The sequence below is a fragment of the Dermacentor silvarum genome, chromosome 6 (genome assembly GCF_013339745.2).
Source record: "Dermacentor silvarum isolate Dsil-2018 chromosome 6, BIME_Dsil_1.4, whole genome shotgun sequence".
NCBI lineage: Eukaryota > Metazoa > Arthropoda > Arachnida > Ixodida > Ixodidae > Dermacentor > Dermacentor silvarum.
Genome location: NC_051159.1, coordinates 69,776,649 through 69,799,355, shown reverse-complemented (window position 1 = coordinate 69,799,355; position 22,707 = coordinate 69,776,649). Strand labels below are relative to the sequence as shown.

At 50.5% G+C, this 22,707-nt stretch overlaps 1 protein-coding gene across 2 annotated transcripts in view; it reads left to right on the top strand.

Moving 5' to 3' along the window:
* LOC119455561 (homeobox protein Hox-B4) overlaps window positions 1-22,001 on the top strand; it is a 71,496-nt gene extending 49,495 nt beyond the window's left edge. The window contains exons 3-4 of one of the 2 annotated variants that reach the window (XM_037716958.2): window positions 10,681-10,746; window positions 11,683-22,001. In XM_037716958.2, the coding sequence (XP_037572886.1) occupies window positions 10,681-10,746; window positions 11,683-11,987 (371 nt within the window). In that variant the 3' untranslated portion in view covers window positions 11,988-22,001. The remainder of the gene's footprint in view (window positions 1-10,680; window positions 10,747-11,682) is intronic. The other variant, XM_037716959.2, reaches the window with a different exon arrangement.
* The last annotated feature ends 706 nt before the right edge of the window (window positions 22,002-22,707 follow it).

Genomic DNA, 22,707 nt, shown 5'->3' with positions numbered 1-22,707 from the left:
CACGTGGCCTGTCTGCATGCATTAAATGTCCTGCCTAACTTCCACCTTGTCCTCTTAAGATTAGCAAAATTACAGCTAACTGCTGTAATTGTAACTCCTGTAACTGCTGTAATCTACAGCAGCTAACTGTTGTAGATGCATATACTGAACGTTTGCTGTCTCTTAACATTAAGCCCAATATTTTTTTTTTTTTGTTTCATTGATCATTGCCCGGGCCATAGCTTCTGAATTTTTCTGGTGCGCTTACAGATGACAGCCTACGCTATAATGGCATGCCGATTTGTTAGTTCAAATGTTGTTACTCATATAATCGCCAAGTTTAAGTAATAATGCGTGTTAGCTAAAAGCGTTCAGCTCGATTTGAACTTTCTCGTGTATACTTCGCCAAAAAATGACACATTTGGCCGCTGGTCTGCTTAGACACGAGCTTCCGTCCAGGAGTCATAAACACCCGTTAAGGTGACAGCATTACGCATGACAAGGTCAGCAGAGTCATATGTCATCCGCAGAGATGCTGAATTGGAGGTAATCTTAAATTAGCCCTTGTTTTTTCCCCTCATCTCACTCGCCTCAGCTTTCTGATGATCAGGCAACAGTGCGGACCGGCAAGAGAAATAATAATAATAATAATAATAATAATAATAATAATAATAATAATAATAATAATAATAATAATAATAATAATAATAATAATAATAATAATAAGTTTGTTTGCATATTACTACTGCTATGCCTGACCAGCGCTCCGGGAAGTGTGGGTCGATTAAACCGCAATGTTTACAGGGCCCCAGAGAAGGTCCCAGAGAGGGCTCAGCTTACAGTGAACATAATAAACTTTGATTTGTGTTCGAAGCATCGAAGCAACCACGCGCCACTAGTGGCGTCTCGTACACATCCTCCGGGTAAATCGAAGATGACATTTTAGAAGAGCCTTACGGGCATAGGTGTGCCGAATATACATCTCTATGCCTATGCGCGTTAGGTGCCTTGCCAGGCAACGTGAGACACGGCTCACACCGTCTTGCAGCCGCTGTTCGATTTGGCTTCGCCTGCCACGCCGCGCGCCGATAGGAGGGGGGGTGAGTGTCTCTCTTGACGCGTCGCGGCACAGCTTCCCGCGCAGGCGTGCGTCTCGCCAGCTGGTCCGGATGCGCGCCGAGCGCGCGCCCTGTGACGTATGTGTACGCACGGCTAACGCTGCGGCTGCCGACGCGCCCGTGTGGTAATGGTGGTTTCTTCGGAGGTTCTAGCGTGTGCGTTATTCACGCGGGGACTCAGACGCGCTTGTTGCGTGGCTCCTTTCGGAGCAATAGGAGATATTGCTTGAGATTGAGCCGGGGCGGCTCAAGCGAGTATGTAGAGTAAGAAAGATTGGCAATGATTGGCGGCACCAGCTCTTGTGCTCCTGCTTTAATTACACTTCTATAGGGCGACGTCCGCCGTCGCTTGTGGGTCGTACGACACGTGTATAGAAGCGCGTTTGTATGTCCCCTGTTGCGTGCATTCAGTCCGTGCACTCGTTTGTGTGTTCTTTTTTTATGTGTATGTGTGTGAGGTGGGTGTTTTGCTACATCACGTAAAGCTGCGCACCATGGCCTGGCGGCGCCGACGCAGCCATTATATGCTTGTGTTGTGTTATATGCCTCTGGCAGCTGCGGGCGTGCGGATTTCGCGCGCTTATCTCTCGCCGTCGATTTGCCTCGCTACACGCACGCTTGCGCGCACACACACACACACACACACACACACACACACACACACACACACACACACACACACACACACACACACACACATATATATATATATATATATATATATATATATATATATATATATATATATATATATATACCGAGCCACCGTCGCCTCTGTGCCGCCCTGTACACACACACACCCTTGCCGCACGACGGGCCCTAATTTCGAGTCGTGCGAAAGTTTTTTCTCGCTCATCTACGGGATTTAGATTCCTGGCCCCCCTATCCAGTTTTATTTTCTTCCTTCCTTTCTTTCTTTACGCTTGTGCGCGACTTAGCTCTAGGATATACGGCGAGTGACGGAGCGGCGATCTATATACCAGATGTATACGAGTGTCGTTGACCAGGCAAGGGCTGCATCGCACGTCGGGCCGGTTTCGGAACCGCATAGTGGTTTGCGAACTCCCTCGGCCGTTTGCCGGCCGCTGCTGCGAGGAAGCTGTCTTTCCCGGTGGGGTGTGCTTCACTGACCTCTTTGAACGACGCGTAATGGGCCGCAATGCCCCGAGCGTAGACATCGGCGACAATGGACACAGTGTTCGCTTCGTGGCGACAATTTGTTTTGCGTCCTCAGGAAACACGCAACGCCTGGGGGGGGGGGGGGGGGGGGGGGGCTGCAAAGACGCATTGACGCCCGTAAAGCCACCGCGCCACCGAAGCGAGGAGGAGAGGTTGTCAGTGCGGTTCTTTCTGGCAAGTGGTGTACTATGGAAATTGAACGCGGCCGGAGGCAGAGGGGCCCCCCTCTCTCTGTACCACTGGCGTCTCTCTCTCTACACCATGCACTGCCGGCTAATTACAACACACGACGCGCACACTGGAGCTTTCCGCGACTGTCGGTCGAAATCTCCGCGCGCGGGCGACGATAAAGCGGCGCTTGTCGCCGACACCGATGCAACCGCGGAGCCCGAAGAGGCTGCCTGCCGGGTAGGGCAGGCATCACGAAAGCGGGCACCGTCAGGTGTACAGTACACACAGAGAGGGCTTCGGGCCTGGTCTCCCCGGGGCAGTTCCAAGGCGCCTAGGTCGAGGCTCTCTCGCCTGGCCAAGCAAGAGAAAAGGGCCCCTACGTCGCGCGATTGTGTCGGCGACGCGAAAGCGGCGTAAGCATTCGCCTGGCGGTGGCGTCGTCGTCGAAATTCTTCGCCGGTTGCGTCCGAAGCTCGGCTCCGTTTATGGCCGCCGGTTCTTCCTGGTGGACGGCTGCCGCCGCCGCCGCCGCCGCCGTGGATCGGTCGGAGACCTCCGATAGGCGAGCGCGTCCTTGGCATACCAATGAACCCCGGCCGCTGGCGGCAATCTCGCGCGCGCGCTATGCCTGCTCGCCCGCGCTGCCCACTCGTCACCCTGCAGAAGAGGCTCCGAGGCCGCCGGCTTCTTCTCCGTGCGGTGCGTGCGTGCGTGTTTGCACACGCTTGGCGCTCGCGGAGGTGAGGAGTTTAATGGTGACCAGCTGCGGCAGCACTCAGCGCGCTTGTTCTCGCTGCACGTCCGTTGTGGGGGCCACCGGCGAATCCCCCCCCCCCCCCCTCGCGTGGTATGTAGCTATACCCTGTCGGTCACGTCGTTCGTCTCTGTATACCGCCCCCTTCGGCAATCGCTGGCGGCTGAAACAGCGCTTGTGCGCGCAAACCTCGGGGCCGTTACCGCTCACATTTGGGGCAAGGGCGGACAGGGTGAAAGAGCGGCGCGAATGAGCTCGCGTAATTTGCCAAGGGACACAGAAGTCCGTGGTGTGTTAGTGTATAACTAGCTGTTGAACAAACATTTGATGCGTGGAAGGATGGCGAAGGCCGTCTATGGCGTAGGTCGCCGCGGGTACAGGGCCACTGATGGAGTAGGCGCACGTGTCTTGTCTGTGTGTCCCAACTCGCTACATCGCCATCTGCGCGCCCACGCATCTTACAAAAGCGCGCTGCTCAAGTGCGCCGGTGGCAAACTGCGGTGGTATCGTTTGAAGGCCCGGAACAAGTCGTGAGCCTTTATTCGATTTCATCAAATACTGCCCACTATAATTAAGTTGCCGCACACGACAGCAGGACAAAGAGAGAAACGTGCAACAGTACATGTATACATGTGTAGGTGTGTCTGTCTGTCGTGTTGTCGTGCGCTATGAGTTATGAACGTGTCGCCTCAACCGTCCCTTCTAGTTAATTTCTGCCGCCTCTATGCGACCTTTTCGAAGTACTTGTCCGCCAATGACATGGAGGAGCAGTAATCGGCAATCGTGTTTTACGCTAACGTGTCCGTACTCACGACGCAGCCATAATTTCATGTGGGTGCAGTATCTGTTGAAATGCGTGTTCTTCCGCTATAGAACGGAAGTCCGATGAGCCACGGGTTTGCGGCCTGGCGTCCGTTTTAAGAGAGAAACAGAGAGAAGGAGAAATCACAAGGGAAAGACATAAAGGTTAACCAGGCTGACCCCGGTTGGCTACCCTGCACTGGGAAATGAGGAAATGAGACTGAAGGAGAATAGACGTTCATGCTTTACACGGACACGTACACAATGAAGTACAGCAAATCTCTGGTTCGTGTCAAAGTGGCTGGAAACACCGTGCGCCTTCTGTTTGTCGCACAATCATCGTCGTCGTCGCTACTCGCGCTGCCTTCGTTAATGACCCACTCGCCGACCACTGCGTACAGGATGGTGCCTCTGCTATAGCTCTGTGATAGGGATCTCAAAAAAAAAAAAAAAAGAGGAAAAGGAAATAATAAAAAAAAAATAAAAGATTTGTGTTTTGCCGCGCTAGCTGCAACCTCAAGACCAGACACTGGAACTTTTTGGGCTTTCAAGGCTCGCACATGGCGAAACGTAAAACGCCGTAATCGGCGCTCCGAACGTCTGCCGCATCCTTTTTTTTTCTTCTCCCTTCTCTCTCGTCCGCGACACTTTGTCCAAACAAAATGTACTTTCTTTCTGTGTTCTCGCTATATCTCTGTTTCGTCCCCTTATACGCTTGTGCCGCCACAGCGCGCACGCATTTGCCGTGTCCGGCAGAGCTGCTGCTTTTGCCGCGCAGCCAGGGGTAGCGAAAGAAAAGGGGGGAGAGGGGGGGGGGGGGGTGCCGGCGGGGTTGCGTTTGAGGACGTTTCTTGGCAATCAGGTCTGCGAGGCTTTGCCGGAAGAGGCGCGAACGTGAGTCCGTGCTCAAATTGCCCCTGATTCGACCGCGCTTGGTAAGGAGGGGGGGGGGGGGGGGCGAGGGGAACGACTGATCTCGCTCCTTGGTGCGGATCGTCAGCTTTGTGCCTTCGTATTGCCTCTGCTGTGCTCCTCTTTGCAGGCGTGTGCCGGGATTTGGAGAAAACAGCATACCGCCAGGAGGGAGGTATAAGATGTAGAGAGGAGCTAGGGCAAAAAAGAAAAGGAAAGCAAAGTCGTGTAAGACCGGCAGTTGGTCAGTCCTCAACCGTATCCCGAAGGCCGGACGCGTTCAACACAGGCCAGAAGCGATGCGACTGCATGGGAGCTCGGCACAAAACGCGTAAGGAAAGTTGGCCGGTGGGCAGTGGAGGGAATGCCTGAGGTTCTAAAGGGGCGCATTTAAATAGAAGTTCAGGGACAAGGAACACGGTAGACAGCAACAGCAAGAACAAAGTGGAATACGTGACTGAAGGCCGAAAAAGGGCGTAATTATGGCGACAGCTCTTATTTGCACTGTGGGTGGCACCAGTCTTGCTGCCCTGTCACTCAAGCCTGACGGTGCGCGCCAGACGGAAGGCGCGAGGACGGTATTGCCGATCAATCATTCTCGGCGACAGTTTCACTTTGCGTGATCGCAACGACGGGCATCCCGTCAGCGCGCTCGAATGAAAGGTCGAAAATGCGAACCCGGTCCTGCCTGCGTTCTTTTTCCCATTTAGCTCAAACTACGCAGCTTCGGGACCGACCAGCAACCGTTAAATTTGGCAGGCCGAGACACATCGTAGTCGCTTAGCCTGCACTCTGCTTCGACTTCGCGTATTGTACGCATGCACTGAATGGCGCCTTCACTTGCCTTACACTGCTTCGCCGTCGCATACTGTATGCGTATATGAGTGTCTCGACGTATAGCACGCGGAGATCCTGGGAACTCACGCATATACGGGCAGATGTTATCGCCCATTAGAGTCTCGCACCCGTTCCGCCGCCATCGGTGGCTGGTCGGAGAGGCTCGTCGTGCCTCGTTGTCCTTATACCGAACGTGTCTCCGCGGTGGTATACAGCGGGAGCCTGCTTTTGCCTGTTGCTGCGCCGAGCTATACTGCAGATCAACGGCGATTAGAGCTTCGCGTTTTCTTGCCTTTCGAACGCTTGTATCGATTACGCCTCTACGTTCGCAGTAGCCGTCATGCAATGGGGCTGCTCGATAACGCGGGTGGCTCGCTGTGTCTGCGAGGTCGGAAGCGAGGTACGGGAACGGCAGAAGGCTTTGCTTTATCGACAGAATAGCCGCGACGAATTCCCGATAACAAGACGGTGTAGTTGCAGCCTAATCGCGCTACGAGAAGGTGCTAATAATAATAATAATAATAATAATAATAATAATAATAATAATAATAATAATAATAATAATAATAATAATAATAATAATAAAGGAATGGAAATGCCCTTTATAATAGTCAACTGACGCAGATGAGTTGGGTGAATCCATAGCCCGCTTGCGGCCCGAATGTCCTACGCGTCTGAATGTCCAACGAGACAGAATGTGCAATAGTGGACATTTCGTCTCGCCGGCCATGTGACCCGTTGGACATTCCGTCTTATAGTACCTTTGGTCTCGTTGGACATTCAGGCTCTGAAACCTCATCGCCGGAGTGTCACGTGTTGCTTGCACCCTGTCTTTGCGGGCTTCACAAACGTTTTATCACGTCAGCTGGCCACGACGTGGAGAGGCTAGTTAGGGGCCTACGAGCATAGATGACGAGCTAAAGGCGCGCTAGAGCCTCTCGCTTACGTACTTACGCCATTGCGGTAAGGAACGCAAGGAGCAGCAACGTGTGGTGGCAAACACATGCACACACACAGACACGCAGAGAGAGAGGAGAAAAAAAAAAAAACACACCTCAGGATTGAAGCAACAATGCTGTGATATCTGGCATAGCGCAGCAAAACACGGATTCAAGAAGAAATGACAGACGGACGCAAGCGCTTGTGTCCGTGTTTTGCTGCGCTATGCCAGATACCTATTCCACGATGACTAATCAATAAGCCCATATCGCCGCCCTCGTCAACAAGACTAGTCCCGCCACGTTGACATCTGCGACCGCGGAGCCTCCATGTGCCTCCTCCACTGCGCTGACTTTTTCTCCGGCTGCGTGGCTTTTTCTAGCGCGTGCTGTGTGCTCCCTTCTCCCGTCGTGCTTCGTCCCAGCGGCCCGCTTTGCCCCAGCGTCTGTATGGCCGCCATCATTATTGTTGTGCCCCCCCCCCCCTCCCCTCTTCTCCCCCCTGGGCAGTCTTCTTGTGTTGTGCGTCGAAGGAGGGTGGAAGCGTTCTTTTTGCTTCCATCCCCCCCATCCCTCCACGCGCGCGGCGTAGTATAAAAGGCAGCTCAGAAAAGAAGAGCCTCTTTTCCGCCATTGTCCTCCTGGGTTTCGCTTTTACGACTCTGGTGGGGGAACGGAGGAAGAGGAGAAGGTCGGCTACGGGCAGCCTCTTCTTCTTTGGCGCCCACGCTCGCTGGACCGCTTTGGCGGCGGCGGCCCGGAGGAGGAAATCGCCAGAGCGAGCCCGCCTGTTTCGTTTCTCAGCCAAGCCGAAGCCAAGGCCCCGGGCGTTATACTGCTTCGTGCCAGACTGTGGCAGACCCGCGTTTACCCGGCGCTTAAGCCGCCGGTGTGCGTCGCTGCTTCTTTCACCCGCAGCTCGCGCGCGCCATGCGCCGAGCAAGTGGCCAGCGGCGGCCAAGGCAGCGGCGGCGCGTTCGTTTTGCGTAAGCCGCGTTTCCTGATTCGGCCTACAGATGGCGGCAGCCGTACCGTCAGGCGCGGCAAAAAAGACCGCGCGCGTCGCGCGCATACGCTCGGCTCAAAATGCGACGCGCCAGTATATCGCTGTTAGTTAGCCGCATTGTCTACATTTCTACGAAGTTCTGAATCCGCTTATTCGGGAGTACTGGCGCAGTTCGAGTTGAGTTACAAAGTGTTGTGGCTGTTTTCTGTGGTCCAGCGGTATTTTATTCATGACCCGGTGGTATAAAGCGCAACGCGCTTCGACCCCTTCGGGGCAGAGGTATGATGTGACAACCACCGGCGTTATCGCTGAGTATCGATACGGCATCGAGGTGCAGTCATGATGTAGCCCCGTGATCGACATATTTTTCTTTCTTGCTTCGTGTTTCTTTGTTATACGGGGATATATAAGGAGTACCCCGTTCGAGCATCAATATTGCTTAATCAACTCGAACGGCATTATTCAGTAAAAACGACCACCGAATATCGAATAGAATATAGAATATTTTAAAAATCCATTTCTAAAACGACATGGAAAATGAAGTTCGCGTGCAGCTCGTTAAAAAAAAAAAAAGTCTGACTTGTGTACAATATTTCGTACGTGCATGTAATACCATTGGCAATTAGACGTCAGGACAACTGAAGAGCTTGGAAATGAAAAAAGAACAGCTTTCAATTAACGGGGGTACCATAGCAACGACATTAATGAAACACGAGAAGAACACGTCACCAGATATGCGCCTTCAGTGTTGCGTTCGTTGAAGGGGAGAAGTGCGAGAGTGATACTACAGAACCGTACATTGTTTTAATGGTACGACAAAGTACGACTGACAAAGTAATAACTCTAAACAAATTCGTTTATCGGTCTGCTCAGCCAATGCGAGCCATTCCTATTGAATGACTGTCAGTTATTGAGCAATATAGTTCGCTGTTGCAGCGAGCAACCACAGCTCTCCTGTAGCAGAATCATTCGGAACAGTCATCACTTGCATCGATCTCTTTCCCTCGATACTCCAATCCTTCACATATAAGAAAGAAACGAATATTCGACTACTTCGAATAGTGAATTCCTGAATCGAGTACGAATCGAATAGCAGGGACTATTCGGTTCGTATTCGAAATTTCGAATATTCGCACACCTCAAATAAGAAAACGTTGGCGCAAGCGAATTGTGTTCGCGCTTGCCGAAGTATACGTGGCGCGCCATTGTTGTCTATTTACGTGAAAAAAAAAAGGAAAGAAAGAAATGGGTTACGGTAGCGCTAGAATCCGAAGAGACACAAATTGGAAGGTAAAATTATGGAAAAGGAAGAAGAAGAAAAGGAAACATAAACATTCTAAGGATCTACACTTAGTCGAATGATATTTATAGCCGTCGCGCACAGATGCACACGGAGCTGTTGGAATGCAAATTCGGACACTTTGCACGAAAAGTAAAACGCGCAGGAACCAAAATATGCATTGGTCATTTTGCAGCAGGAGGTACTGGTAAGATGTGTGTGTGTGTGTGCGTGTGTGTGTGAGAGAGAGAGGGGAGAAAAAGGGAAAGAAAGGAATATATCTATATATCTCGCGCGAGGCAAAACACATTCCTTATCTGAGTATATGTGCATAACATGCGCGTGCCGAGCAAGGGCTGCATGTCCGTACATTTTCTTCTCTCCCACGCTTCGCCGATACACGGCAGAAGCGACAGCCAGCCATGCAGGTGTATAGTGAGAGAGACAATATAGTGTGATCATGTGTGGCAGTGACCTTGTGATTGTTCGAACTTTGCGTCTGTTTTTCGAGGGACGCGCTGGTGGATATATGTTGTGCGTGTGAATCTGTCGAGCACTTTTTCTCCCATCTTGCGTGTTTATCACGAGCAGGTAATGAGCTGCTTCTCCGTCTCTATGCGATCGCCGTGGCTCAATAACGCTTCGCTACATCTGCATGCGTAAATGAGTACAGTCGAACGCCGTTACAACGAACGCCTTCACACGAGATCACTCGCTTAACGAGGTGTATACAACATGACCTGGATAGCTTTCTATGTCACACATATATTGTAGGAGCCACTATAACGAATAATATTACAACGAATTTGCCTTTTTTAACGAGATAATCAACGCATCATTGGCCACAATTTCTGGTCACAATTATAGGCCTTTTAGAATGACGTTACGCCGAAGGGCCCGCACGGACTCTCTGTTTTGACTTTGTGTTGGAAATATTGAAGTCTAGTCAGTCACCCCCAGGACAGTGACGAGGATTCGGCTTCATATAATAGAGTGACTACCTTCAACTGTTACTTGCGTCACTGCTGGGACTTCCAATTGAGCACTCTGTCGCCCTCGACAATATCAGGTCGGCAGAAGTCCATTATACTCAAGCAGTGCGTGCAGGAAGAAAAACAATAGAACATTGAGTTTAAAAAGCAAATATCTCGGAATGATCGGAATAAAGTTGTATTTGCTTCATTCAGCATGATTATTTTGAATTGGTGTTCTATGAAACGGGACCTTTATAACGAACTAGCCCATAAGACGAAACGTATTCCGTGTCCTGCTCACTTCGTTATGAACAAAAAGGAAGGAGAAAACAAAAGAAAAAAGAAGAAGAAAATTGACGCGCGCGCGTGTGTGTGTGTGTGTGGGGGGGGGGGGGGGGGGGCTGTTTGTTTGTTGTGGGATTTAATTCTGGTCGAATACATGTTCTCTGTTCTTCCAATTTATTTATTTCCCATACGTTAAGAGTATATAAAAAGGGAAACACAAATTTAATATCCCGGCAGAATAGGAGTGTCTTGTTCCGTAAGGAAAAAAATCATGATTCATTTCCCCTATGTTCTTGGCTTGACTGTCTGCAGTGTCTGTGGCCAAGTAGTTCCATTACCAGAAGTGACAGCCCCCTCTTACCCTTAATTATTGCTTTCGCATGTGCCTTCAATTGTTTCTTTTGAAATGTTGTATACTAGTGTTGTTTACTTCTGTTCTGTTAATAGAGAGTTACGGCAGACCAGGAATCCGGTCACGGTACGGCGCGCAGTACGGGTTTGGCGCATGCGCAGGTGAGTCGGAACCCGTTATGCGCATGCTCAGTAGCGCGGCCTCAGTGCCACGTATACCATACCGGGCCTGGATTACCGGTCTGCTATAAATCTCTAATATTAGTGTAGAGTTTGCGTTCTCACGTACACATTTGCTACCGTTAACGTATTATCCGTGACGCCCGAGTTGCACACCGAATCAGCACCGTTGACAGCGAGATATCGTGACGCTATGTTCAACAAGAGTGCATAGAACGCTTATTGAAACGGGCGATTGCGTTAAAGTAATATCTGATGGCTTACATGCACCGTCAGTGAAGCTGACACGATGTTTTTTAAAGGACCCTTGCATTTTCATCGCCCAGAAAGAGCTCGCAACGCAAGAACCTTCCTGAAGCATGTTAGTTGAACACATCGTGGCAATGGTAGAACGCGCTAGCGATAATACTAGTGATACTAGCGATAATAGTAGTGACAAGCGCAAGGCCCGACACCCCGTATCGACAAATTCACTTCTAGTAGAACGTCTTTCCCGACGGCATCGAGTAGTGAACCTTCATACGCAGACCCTGTAAAACAGCGCTTTAGAATGCACTATATTCATTTCGTTTCATTCACGCTTCTTGGCGAATTTTATAGGATGAGGGTTGCTTGAGAAACACACCTTGACTTGAGTGTATACCTTCGAGTGGACGCTGAAAGTGCATGTTAACGATGTTGCAGCTCTGAGAATGCTCAGGTGCAGTGGCCAAACGCAGTGACTAGTTAAGTGTATCGTGGGTTGACACTTGCCTTCTGCTGTACCAGAAGTCAAGGAGCCGCTTCATGCTGAGGGATATTTGAGAGTGCGGGTGTGTTATGCGACGAGGAGGAGCCGACTATATACGCCTTTGGTGCTCACGTGATTGAATGAACTAACGCATACATGTGCTCTGTTCTTTTGCTCTGTGTGCGCAGTGCCGGCGGTGAGCGAGTCGCTGACGGCCAACCCGCTGGAGTGGACGGGCAACGTGACGGTGCGCAAGAAGCGTAAGCCTTACTCCAAGTTCCAGACGCTGGAACTGGAGAAGGAGTTTCTCTTCAACGCGTACGTGTCCAAGCAGAAGCGCTGGGAACTGGCGCGCAACCTCAACCTTACCGAGCGCCAGGTGAAGATCTGGTTCCAGAACCGCCGCATGAAGAGCAAGAAGAACAGCCAGCGTCAGAACTCCGAGAACGCCGCCAACAGCCACCACAACGCCGCGGTCGTGGCGGCAAAGTAGCTGCTGGCCTGAGCAGACCTCCACCACCACCACCACCTCATCATTCACAGTCACCACTTCCTCCTGATGCACACGGTGGACTCCAGGGGGCGCGCGCCGCCTACCGGCGGTCCCGCAGAGAAACGAGGGAAAAAGCATGCTAAAGTTGTCCATTGTTGGCCATTCTTGAAGCCGAAGAACGTAGCTGGCTACCGGCAGCGAGCCCAGTACTCGGGACAAATTGGAGCAATGCGTCATCTGTAACGAGCCTAGTTACAATGCGCATAAGACCTGCTTTATTGCTAACGCATTGAAGTTCCAGTTAGTTCGTCGATGTCCGCACAGCGATGCGCAGCAAAAGAAATACGAATGTTTTAATCGAATCATTCCCGGAGTCTGGTGCTCCACTTACTCGATCTGGATGTGCACAAATCTCTGCTCATAAGGAACAGATGAGACTTATTACATGTCTAAAGCATAGAGAAAAGACAGACAGAAAGAAAGTGATCGTTGAACATCATCGGCTGATTGGATTTTGATGCTGCTGGCGGCAGCAGTTCCCATCACTATATCCGGCGAACACGCCACGATGGTCGACAGTCCGCTGCATGCCCCTGCCCTCATCGACGGGTCCTTCGTGAACTGTGCCCTGGCTAGCGCCCCTTGGACGCTGTACGAGGTGCCGCCGCCGTGTGAGCGCCGCCCATATATACATAGGCTGCTGCGGCGGCCAACCTTCTCCTGCGTGCACCACACACACACACATAACCTTCGTGCAAGCACGAGTACGCGACTGCCCTGCTGAGGACGGTCAACCTCGAGTCAGCGGGCGCCCGCGAGCGAAAGCGATGATCTCTCCCTTGTTCGGCGGCCGCCGCCAGGGCCTTCCTTCGCCGACCTTCCGGACCATACTATGGCTAGACCGCTGTGCCACGGCCTATGTGCGACGTCCTTCTTTTGAGAGCCTCGACACGCGTGGACCTCCGTGGAACTGTGCGGGACACGAGAGTGACGTCGTGCTTTCGTGGGGGGTGGTGGCCTTCGGTTCAACCCCCCGCTCCTTGCCCCCGGCACTTAGCGCGGGGTTGCGTTCTGTCTGTGTGTGTTCAGTGCGTGTGTGTACATATAAGAGGTGTGCGCGCTACGTGTGGATCTCTCGGGGAGCTTCGCGTCGTCCCACCCGGTGGGCGCTTTTTGTTCTTTCCCGAGGCGTCCGCCGCCAACGACGTGGTCGTCGTCGCCTTCGACGAGTCATCATCCCGCCAACCCAAGTCTCAGCCACTACCTCCCTGCTCTCAAACGCGCCCTCTCCCCCTTCCTCCTCCTCGCCCGTTGCTGCCGCTCCCGAGTGAGCCTCAACCGCCGTCTCTGTTGAGAACTGCGTGAGTCCGCTCTCCTCCTAATCGAGTGCGCGCGAGGTGTGTGCTTGTTCATCGGACTTTCATAATGTGACTGAGTGTTCGTGCGTTTTTCTTTTTGTATTTGTTTCTGTTGTTGGCGTCTTGTGAGAAAAAAAAATTGAAGCGTGCGTTTCTGGTGACGTCGTTCCTTGCGTGAACTATGTGGTATAGCCACGCTGAGCTGATCTCGAGGCCTGAGGCGTGGCACCTTTCTGACGTGCAATCCCCTCTACAGTAGGGGCATACTTCAGTTATGCTAAGCACGCGTTCGTTTTGTGGAATGCAGGTGACCCATTTCGTGCCCGCCAAAATTTTTACCGTGATCAATTATTGTGGGGCCGTGCGGTTTCACGAATTCAGCGATGCAATTTCATTTGTCGAACGAAGTTAATAACCTACGGTACGCTGCGTTAGCTTTAGAGGTATACTCGCATTTCCGCCTTTGTCGTACCCTGCAAAGTCTTCTGCAGGGCCGTTAATTCGATTTCTGTTTCCATTTGTCCCGAGTAACGATGGCTCTTATGATGTGAAGTGCTCAGTCAATATGTACTAAGCTCAGCTCGCTTGCTTTCGCGAGCTCCCTCAGTTCACATCTGAGAGGCATTTGCTGGATTTTGGTCGGACAGCATGTACTACATCGTCCGTTTTCGATTATCATCTCGTTACACGTGGTTCCTCAGTGAGTGTAGCCCGTGCAATACTATAAGCTATGGCGCTGTCATTCTTGAGCCAAGGCGACACGATGCTCAAGACGCAAGTTGCATCTATAGAACAGAGTAAGATGTTCATGCGAGGATTGCGAGGAATCAAGAACATCGCTTTTCCTTTGTGAATTGTAACAAGGATAGACGACATTAAAAAAAATAAAGAAAACGTAAACGAACAAATGTTGACAGTGTCTTCGCCAGGGCCTTTTGATCGCTCAGCGGTTTTTTGCACGCGACGAATCGGCGAAGCGAGAGTTCAGCATGGTTCGACCCAGTCGCTCGCTTCGGGCGCTGTCAAGGGACTCTAGTCTGAGCACCCCTCCTCATCATCTTTCCATGTGTACAGACCGTGTGCGTGTATCTCGAATGTAGTTTATTATTAATATTATATTATATATAAATATAAATATAGTATATGTGGTGTAGTCTCTAGACCATCGGTTGCCGTCGGGCTTACCTTTTTCTCTCCTTCCGTGGACGCTGGCGATGAACAATCGCCCTGCCATCATTGTAATCTTATACCCGTGGCAAGCTCTAGGCGCTGGCATACGTGTGAAGCTCTCCGCTACACAAGTATTTGGCAATTATACAGTGATTCCCTACCGTGGTTCAAAAGAAAGACGTTGCGCATGCGCAGTTAGGTGCGACGAGTTATCGCGAAGCGCGCGATTGTTGGTGCACACGGGAAGGGGAGCCAATTACAAGATCTCAATCTTACCAGGAGAAAATGGCGTTTATATAAGCCGCGCAAGCAAACTTGAACGGATGGCTTTAGAGCACCCAATCGACGAGGGAGATTGGAACGCACGAGGAAACAATTGCGGTGACTGACACAAACTGACGGACACTGGACAATCGTCTGCGATAAATGAATATGCCCATACGCTCTCCTTACCTTAGAAGCACGCAACGATCGATAGAACGAAAAACGATACGCACGATTGGCGTGATGTTAACAAAACAAAACACTGAAACAGCGATTTGTTTGTTCGAAAATGCCTTTGCTATGCTTTTGAAATCACATTTTCGCTCTGGACAACTCGTATCGCGTTGGTCGAGCGCGCTTGTAACTTCAGGCAAGAGTCGGAAGAACAAAAAGAATATGGAGAAATGAACTATCTTCATACTTTATATATTCCACTACCCCAATATCTTCCTCGTCGATGGCGCATCGCGCAGAACATCACGATGTAGTCACCTGCTCGTTGCACAAGAGTACGGGCACGGCTTCGCGCAGAGCGTCGTCGTCCCCCCTCCGTCTCGCTCTAGGAGTGTAGAAGCGAGGCCGAAGTCGTCGTCTGATGGGAGGAGCCGCCTCTGGCACCGCCGCTGCTGCAACGCGTCGAGGACGTCGAAACGCGGCTGCTTTCTCTCTTGCTAGTCGCGAACGCACGCGCTCGTACACGCACCAGCGGCCCCCTCGTATCTGCGCGAGAACCGAGCGCCATTGCAGTGCATGATAGCGTGGCGTATCTCGCCCCCCCCCCCCCCCCTCCCCCGCTAGAACAAGCAGCAGCAGCCGACAGCGGCTGCCAATCGAGCCGTACCCCCCCGCCCAGCCCGCCCAACCGCTCCCTGCGGGGGCAAGCAAGGCAGGCCGTTTCTGCATGTGGGGGCCTCGGCTTCTTTCGGCGTCGTGGTTCGTGGTGGTGACGGCGGTGGCGTAATGCGATTCCGGTCACGTATGTTCCCCTGCCGCGTCCGTCGGGCACGATCTCAGCCCTCCTCCTCCTCCTCTCTCTCCTTATTCTCTGTATCTCTTTGTTTTCTGTTTTCTTTCTTCCGCAGTCTACCTCGGTGTTTGCATCGCGTGCGCAAGCAAAGTGCCTGTAAGCGATTGTGTGGGCCAGCGTTGATCCCGCTTTGAGAACTTACGAATGCTTGACTTAATTAAGAGGTTTCGTAACGAAAAAGTTTTGCAACGTAACTGCGGGATGAACCGCGTACGCAGTCTTTGCCTTGAATGATGTCTCTCTCTCTCGGAGCGTTGTGTAAGGTTATCCTTGTTCCTCGATGCAGGAAAATGGCAGCCTTCTGGGGTTCGGTTAAATTGCGCGCTAAATCACCCCTGTGGTGTAGGGGTAAGCTATGGCACCTTGTCTCTCTGTAATGCGAAGTTTGCAGGCAGCGGAAACGTCTAGCCTGGTCTGATCACGCGTGTGGGGGCTTTCCGTTTTCTTCGTTTGTCGCTGTTGCTACCGAGTACAAACGAGCAACGTCTGCCGCGGTGCGAATGTATGCATAACAATAACACTGATTAATCGGCCTACGTTTACCGTGGGCCTGGATGTAGTTGATTCCTATACCAGGATCGCCCCTTCACAGAGAAAAACGTTTTAGGACACTGGTCCAGACGGGTTTCAGCACTCAAGGCCTTAGGGGCTCTGCTGAAGTTCTTAAGGGCTTGGGAATTGTGCTACCGAGTTTGAACGTTGCAGCGCGTAGGGTCGCGTTATTGTACGAATTTTTCTTACTTTAATTTTTTATTTGTTTCTTTTATCACCTTTTATTCCCTTTACTCCTTTCCCCAGCACAGGGTAGCCAGCCGGTACTTACACTGGCTAAACTCTTTTCCTTTCTTTCTCTCTTTCCTATCTTTCCTTCTCTCTCCTATGCCACACTTCTCGCTGCTAACAAAGTGCAACGCGTAGTTTTCTCTTCGAGATCATGACCATGTCGCTTGTAGGTTTGCGCTTAGCTGCTGCCTCGTTCCAAACGACAAGAGTTTGGAGATTAGTCCAACGAAAATCGTCGTCATCATACGCGGAAGGTAATTTTGCGCGCATTACGAAAACCACAGGGATGACCGTTCCCGTAAGTCTGCGCCGTAACTCAAGGCGGCGTCAACGCCTCACTGTGACGCCACAATCAAATGAGACAGGACGCCGGCTAGGGTTAAAACCTCAAGGAAGAAAAACGGAAAAAGAAACGATGTTTGGATCCCCAGACGAGAGAGAGCCATCTTCACTAAGGAGGACAATAAAGTGAGCGCTGGGTTATGTGTGGCTGATAACGTGACCTATGGTGTCAGAGCAGCTCCGATTAAGACTTCCGTCTTTCCTGTTCAAAGTTGGTGCATTGTTGAGTCAATATGCGCTGACGTTAGATGAAGACGCTCACTCAAATTTATTTCACTCGCAAGGACGCCTGCGCTCTTCCAGCCTATCGGTAACCCGTGATGCTAGCGCGTTCCACAAGAGCACTGGTGCCCACGTGGCGCACGTTTGTATCACTCTGATGCTCATTAAGCCCTGCGAATAGCCTTAAGAAGTATCCAAGAACAAGGCTCCTGTATGGATGCCAAAACGTCAAGTTCTCAATTTTCGGAGCTTGCTCGGCGTCTTCGTCCAGTTTCACAGTGATTCCTCCTGACCCGACGAGATTTCGTCACAATATCAATTTCATCCATGCATGACGTCACGTTTTGCAGCTCGCCGATGCAGTTCGAATGGCTGCCGCAGTGAGACACGTGAGAATGCAATGCTACATAGGGATTGTGTACGAAGGCTGCCTATAGACCATACGTTCGTTATCGATCAATGAGCAGCGGGAAATGCACATCCGCGTTCTTGAGGACTGTGGAAAGCGACACCATGCAGACCTATTGTACGCATGGGTGTTTGACTTTCGTGACGTGACAACGTGCACCTGGCTTCCAAAACACGAAACTGCAGAGCCAGGAAGGCGTCGGAGCGAAAAGTGCGTGGCTGTGCTCTGTTGCAGTTCTTGTGCGCTCCTTCTGCTCAAAGCTGTTGGTCGGCGAAGTTCAAGCTTCCTCACACCACAGCGTATGTAACGTCGTATGATGTCACGGATAGCTACGTCAAAACTACGTTCACACAAACTGGATGACGATCGAAGGGTACAGGAAGCGAATCGGGCAATTTCTGTGTGGACGCGTACACTGAACTGTCAAGCAAGAGTGCAGGGTGCTATGATGCGCACTTAGCTGTGAATACGGCTAATTCAGTTATGTCTAGCATTCGTCACATGGTGAATACCGGCCAAATAATTCTCATTCAGGGGAAAGGTTGTCGGACTTTCTTTTCTTTATTGCTTTCCACCTCCTTCACGCTACATGTCTGTCCGTATTTCTAATACCCTTACACCTAACTCGAGCCGTTAGTCAACTGCGGCTTACCGGAACTAAATCAGCAGTTATGACTCGTCTGCGAGCCTATAATCTTTTAGCGCATTGCATGATAGGGCTTTCCAAGTCCTTGCCGCGGCGCCATCTTTAGAAAGAAGCGGCAACACCTCTCACTGCATTGCAATCAAACAGTCCTTTAGCCGTTGACGTAAAACCCGAGTCGGGTTTTTGAGCTCTAGTAGGCATACCACATGAATCGCAGATTCGATTACACCGGTGTTCCACCACATCGCAAGCCATCACGATATGACTCACGATACGGCCTTTCGGCCATGTATTGAGAAGTGCGCAGTTTAAGAATTGAATATATGTACAGTGCTCGCGGAATGAAACGCGTCAATTTAGGGCTAAACTAATGCGCGTGCCTTCGTTTCCGCCGTTTGCAGTTCGTGTGACATCGAGGCAATTTGGACGCGTACACTTAGATCAGAGTCCGCATAACCTAGCGGCATGGCATGGTATACGCTCGAGTATACTTGCACATATGCAGGGATGTACTAAATTCTCCCTGTCGCGTTTCATTCCGTGAGCTCTGTATACGTGCAAATGTGGGCTTGCAGTTCTCAAAACAAAGCCCGTCGGTGGTACCAAACCACCGTTAGCATTCAGCTTCCCTTCGTAGAAGCTTGGTTTCCTCAGGCATCACCCTGAAACAATTTCGAGCGATTCGATCGAATCGCTGCTTGAACGTAGCCAAGAAACGCTTGCAAGACCGGGGCACCGATTCGCGATGCGGGTGTCATGATAGGGGTCACTAACCTTGTCCAGTATGCCAGCGTCTAGAGCTTTCTTCTCAGTATAAATGTGCTTCGAAAGTGCCAAAAAAAAAAGACGAAATAAAGCAAAAGACGAAAGAATGCCACCAGACGCGGGCTTGCCACGGCGGGACGAATTTTCGTGAACCGTTGTTATACATACACGCACGCGCTTCCTCGGTAACCGTGTACTTCGAGTGTTCCGTGACAAACGGTTGCCGTTGAATGTTAAGGGGCCATTATTTTTTTCTGATTTATTGCCGTGCCATACACGAGTAAAGCGATGGACTGCTGTCTGCACCTCCCTACCAAGTCGAGATATACAGTTAAGAGGCATGTGACGGTCGTTAATTTCAAGCGTGTTTACAGCCCGAGTAACGAAGGCGAGAACGTGTTATTTCACTGCACATTCTAACGAAAAACACCGCTTTTGATCCTACCTTGTTCCACAAGCCGTAGCAACCCAGAAATGTAGACTTCAGGTTCACCAGAGAACGAGTGGCCTTATAGACCATAGCGGGATAAATCTTTTGGTTGCCGCCACGTTATTCTGCGAATTCGCGGACTTTATTATCTTCACAACGTTTCCCAGCGTTCGGAGTTTCTATAGGCCTAAGCATTCAGTCACCGATGGTTTTCTAATTGTCGTGTGAGGACGTGGAATTTTTCTCGAAGCAGGCATGAAATAAAACCTTACCGGGATGTTAGAATTCACACACGTTGATGACCGCGTGGCCGTAAAACGATTCACTCTTAACGGAAGTGAAAAAAAAAAAAAAAACTTCACTTAGGCGCGCGACATTGGTGTCCGGAACTGTCTACTACTCCCTTTTTTTTTTAATTCTTCGAAGGGCCTTTCGCTTTCGAGTTTATTTGCCGCTGAGTTTCAAAACCTCTTAGGGTTTAGGCAAGTTAATAAATAGACAAAAACAGGTACCACTGCTTGGTTGCATGCATTTTCTCTCAACATTCATGTGTCATGTGAACCGTACGCTTATACAGTTGATTGATTGGCTCCTGAGCCTCGCATCTGCCGCGACCCCTGTGTGTAACATAGCAAGCAACACATCGATGTAAATGCGCGGCACTTTGTCTCTTGTTTTTATTTTTTCTTTATTTCGTCAACGCCACTCTCGTCTGTATAACCTGTGACTATAGCTTCTTTGTCTTAACTTCGAGACACAGTACAAAAGAGTCCGTTGTTCGTTTTTTCCCCAGTTGCCATTTTTTTTCGGAAGGTTGTAGTATTTATTTCCTGTGACATTTCGCGAAGGAAGTTGTGTGACCGCGTTCTTGGCATTGTTTCACTGTCTTCTCGCCTTCTCTCTCTGTTAACTCTCCGAGTTCCTTCTCCCCCCCCTCCCCCTCTTTCTTTTTTTTTTCCTGCATGCTTGTGTGTTTGTGTATGTGCGTAGTTGCCCACTGTCTGGAACTGGCTCGAGGTGGCACTGGTTCAAGAAAAAGAGTTGTGAAGCATGCTGAACTGTGACTGTTGTTCGAGTGTAAAGGCATGCGCGTGTTTTTTCCTGCCCACCGGCGACAGTGATGTACTGGCCCGCAGAGCTGGCAGGCTGTCGCCAGGAGTATATACTTGGTGTCGATCCTTTTAACCCTGTGCGCTCACCCCTCGTAAATTTGCTCGTCCGGTGGCCGCGTCGCGTTTTTCTTTGCGGTGGCAATTAAAGTGCTTTTAGGCGTGGCCTTAAACCTCTCGTTGAACGAATTAATCTTAGCCGCGTGTTGGTACAAGGCTTCTTGCTGCTGACGTGTCACCTACCCCCTTTTTTTTTCTTTTTTTTTAATACTTTCACCATACCCTGACGTTCCTATTCACATCCATGCGGGGTTCTTAAAATCCGACTCGTAACGCTTATCCGTAACGCATATCGATCTCCTAACGCTCGTCATGGCGCGGGATCTTGCTTCCATTGTCTTTCATGACGAAATTTTATTGTTATGCCGTGTGCACCAGAAATTAAGGGAAAAAAACTTAGGGAAAAAATTAAGACAGAAAAACCAGGCACTCTGCTTAAAGTTATGCGATAAGTAATTTTCTAGTATCCAGCTGGAGCTTTTCTCTGGTCGCTGATATCCTTCTTGGAGGAAGACATTAAAAAATTCTTGAAATAGGATAAAGAATGATAAAAGCAAAGCTGGGACACATGATGTATTGTTATTTTTCAGCCTCAAACACATTCAGTGCTGTATTTTTTTTTTAATTTTCTGTCCTGACTGTTAGATTCGGTTGGACAAATGTATTTTTTCCCCGCTCCCCCTTTTTTTATAACAAAAGTACTGAATTGAAATGATCCAACTCGAGTGCCATCTTCTTTCGATTAGATTACAGACGGCGCTTACATTTACTTCACGCAAGAGAACCAAGCCAATGAGCATGCCGGGCAGGGATTTACAATCGAGTTCATGCCAGCTCCTAAAGGACCGAGCCGGACTGGCGTCTTAAACAGGCCGGTCGACTTGCTTGTCCCGATACGCAGGTCCGGTTCAGCGTCGAGTCGACGCGATTTCCGACTCGACAAACTCGCGTCGGTTTTGGTTAAACGAGGCTACGGTGAACCGCGGCCACTTTGCAAGCGGCAGCGAAGGTGTGCGTAGCGCCGAGTCCCATAAGCCGGCGTCCTTTTGCTCGTCAGTACTCTTGTGTCTCCACCTGGCGGTGGTCAGTGTTACCTCTGCGTGCCCTTCCTCCCTTCAAAGTGTGCGTGCTCGTAGCTGGCTCTCGCTCTGTCTCGAAAGCGTGAGGTGAGGTCGCGCCAACGGTGTCCCCCTGGTTGAGGGCCCGAGCTTCGAAGTGTTGTGCCACTAGTGGCTGCTGCGCTATGCGCACGACTCCGAGCTGTTCCAGTGCTCAGTCGCCGGGCAGTGGCGCAGAAAAAAAGTTTGTCTCTGCGCCGCGTGTGTACATTTTGTTTGTTTCTTTCATATTGTGTCCAAACTGTGCGTGTAAGTGTGTGCGCATGAGCGTGAGTGTGTATACAAGTGAGTGATGAAATAAACGGAGTCAAGTCAACCCATGATGCTTTCGTTTCTCTGTCTCCCGATGTCCTATAGGCATTCGGTTACAAAAAACAAAAATACAAAAACAAAAACAAAATGCACACGGAAGAAGAAGAAGGGGAAAATAAAACAAATGGTAAAAATTCCCTTCTCCTGAAACCTTAATTAATTGCGCATGCGTAGTATAAGTATCGTTGAAGGCATCCTTGAGGTTGCCTTATAGACCTACACCATGTTTGTAAACAGCGGTAGGCACCGTCGATATATTTTAGGCCCTATATAGCGACGTCGCGTAGGCTCCGCCCACATTCGCCGCACCCGCTTGCACGCGCGGATGGCGCATTTTTTTTTTTAAAATGGGGTGGGGGTGTGCTAAAACCACGATTTCATTATGAAGCACCCGGTATAGTGGGGGCGCCGGATGAATTTTGACCGCGTGAGGTTCTTTAAAGTGCACCCAGTGCACGTTCTTGCATTTCGCCTCCATCGGGATACGGCCGAACGAGACGCTAGGCCTAGCTCCTCCGCAGTGACCGCCGGCAGCACTTGCCACCTGGCCTGCAGCTCATCATATATATTGCGCTTATTTTTGACAACACGATTAATGTGGGCCTAAATGAATCGGTTTTGTCGGTGTCCTTGGTGCGAATAGCAAACGGTACGTAGTACTTGCAAGCCAGCCGAGCCGCCTCGCTGAGACGGCCGGTGCTTGAT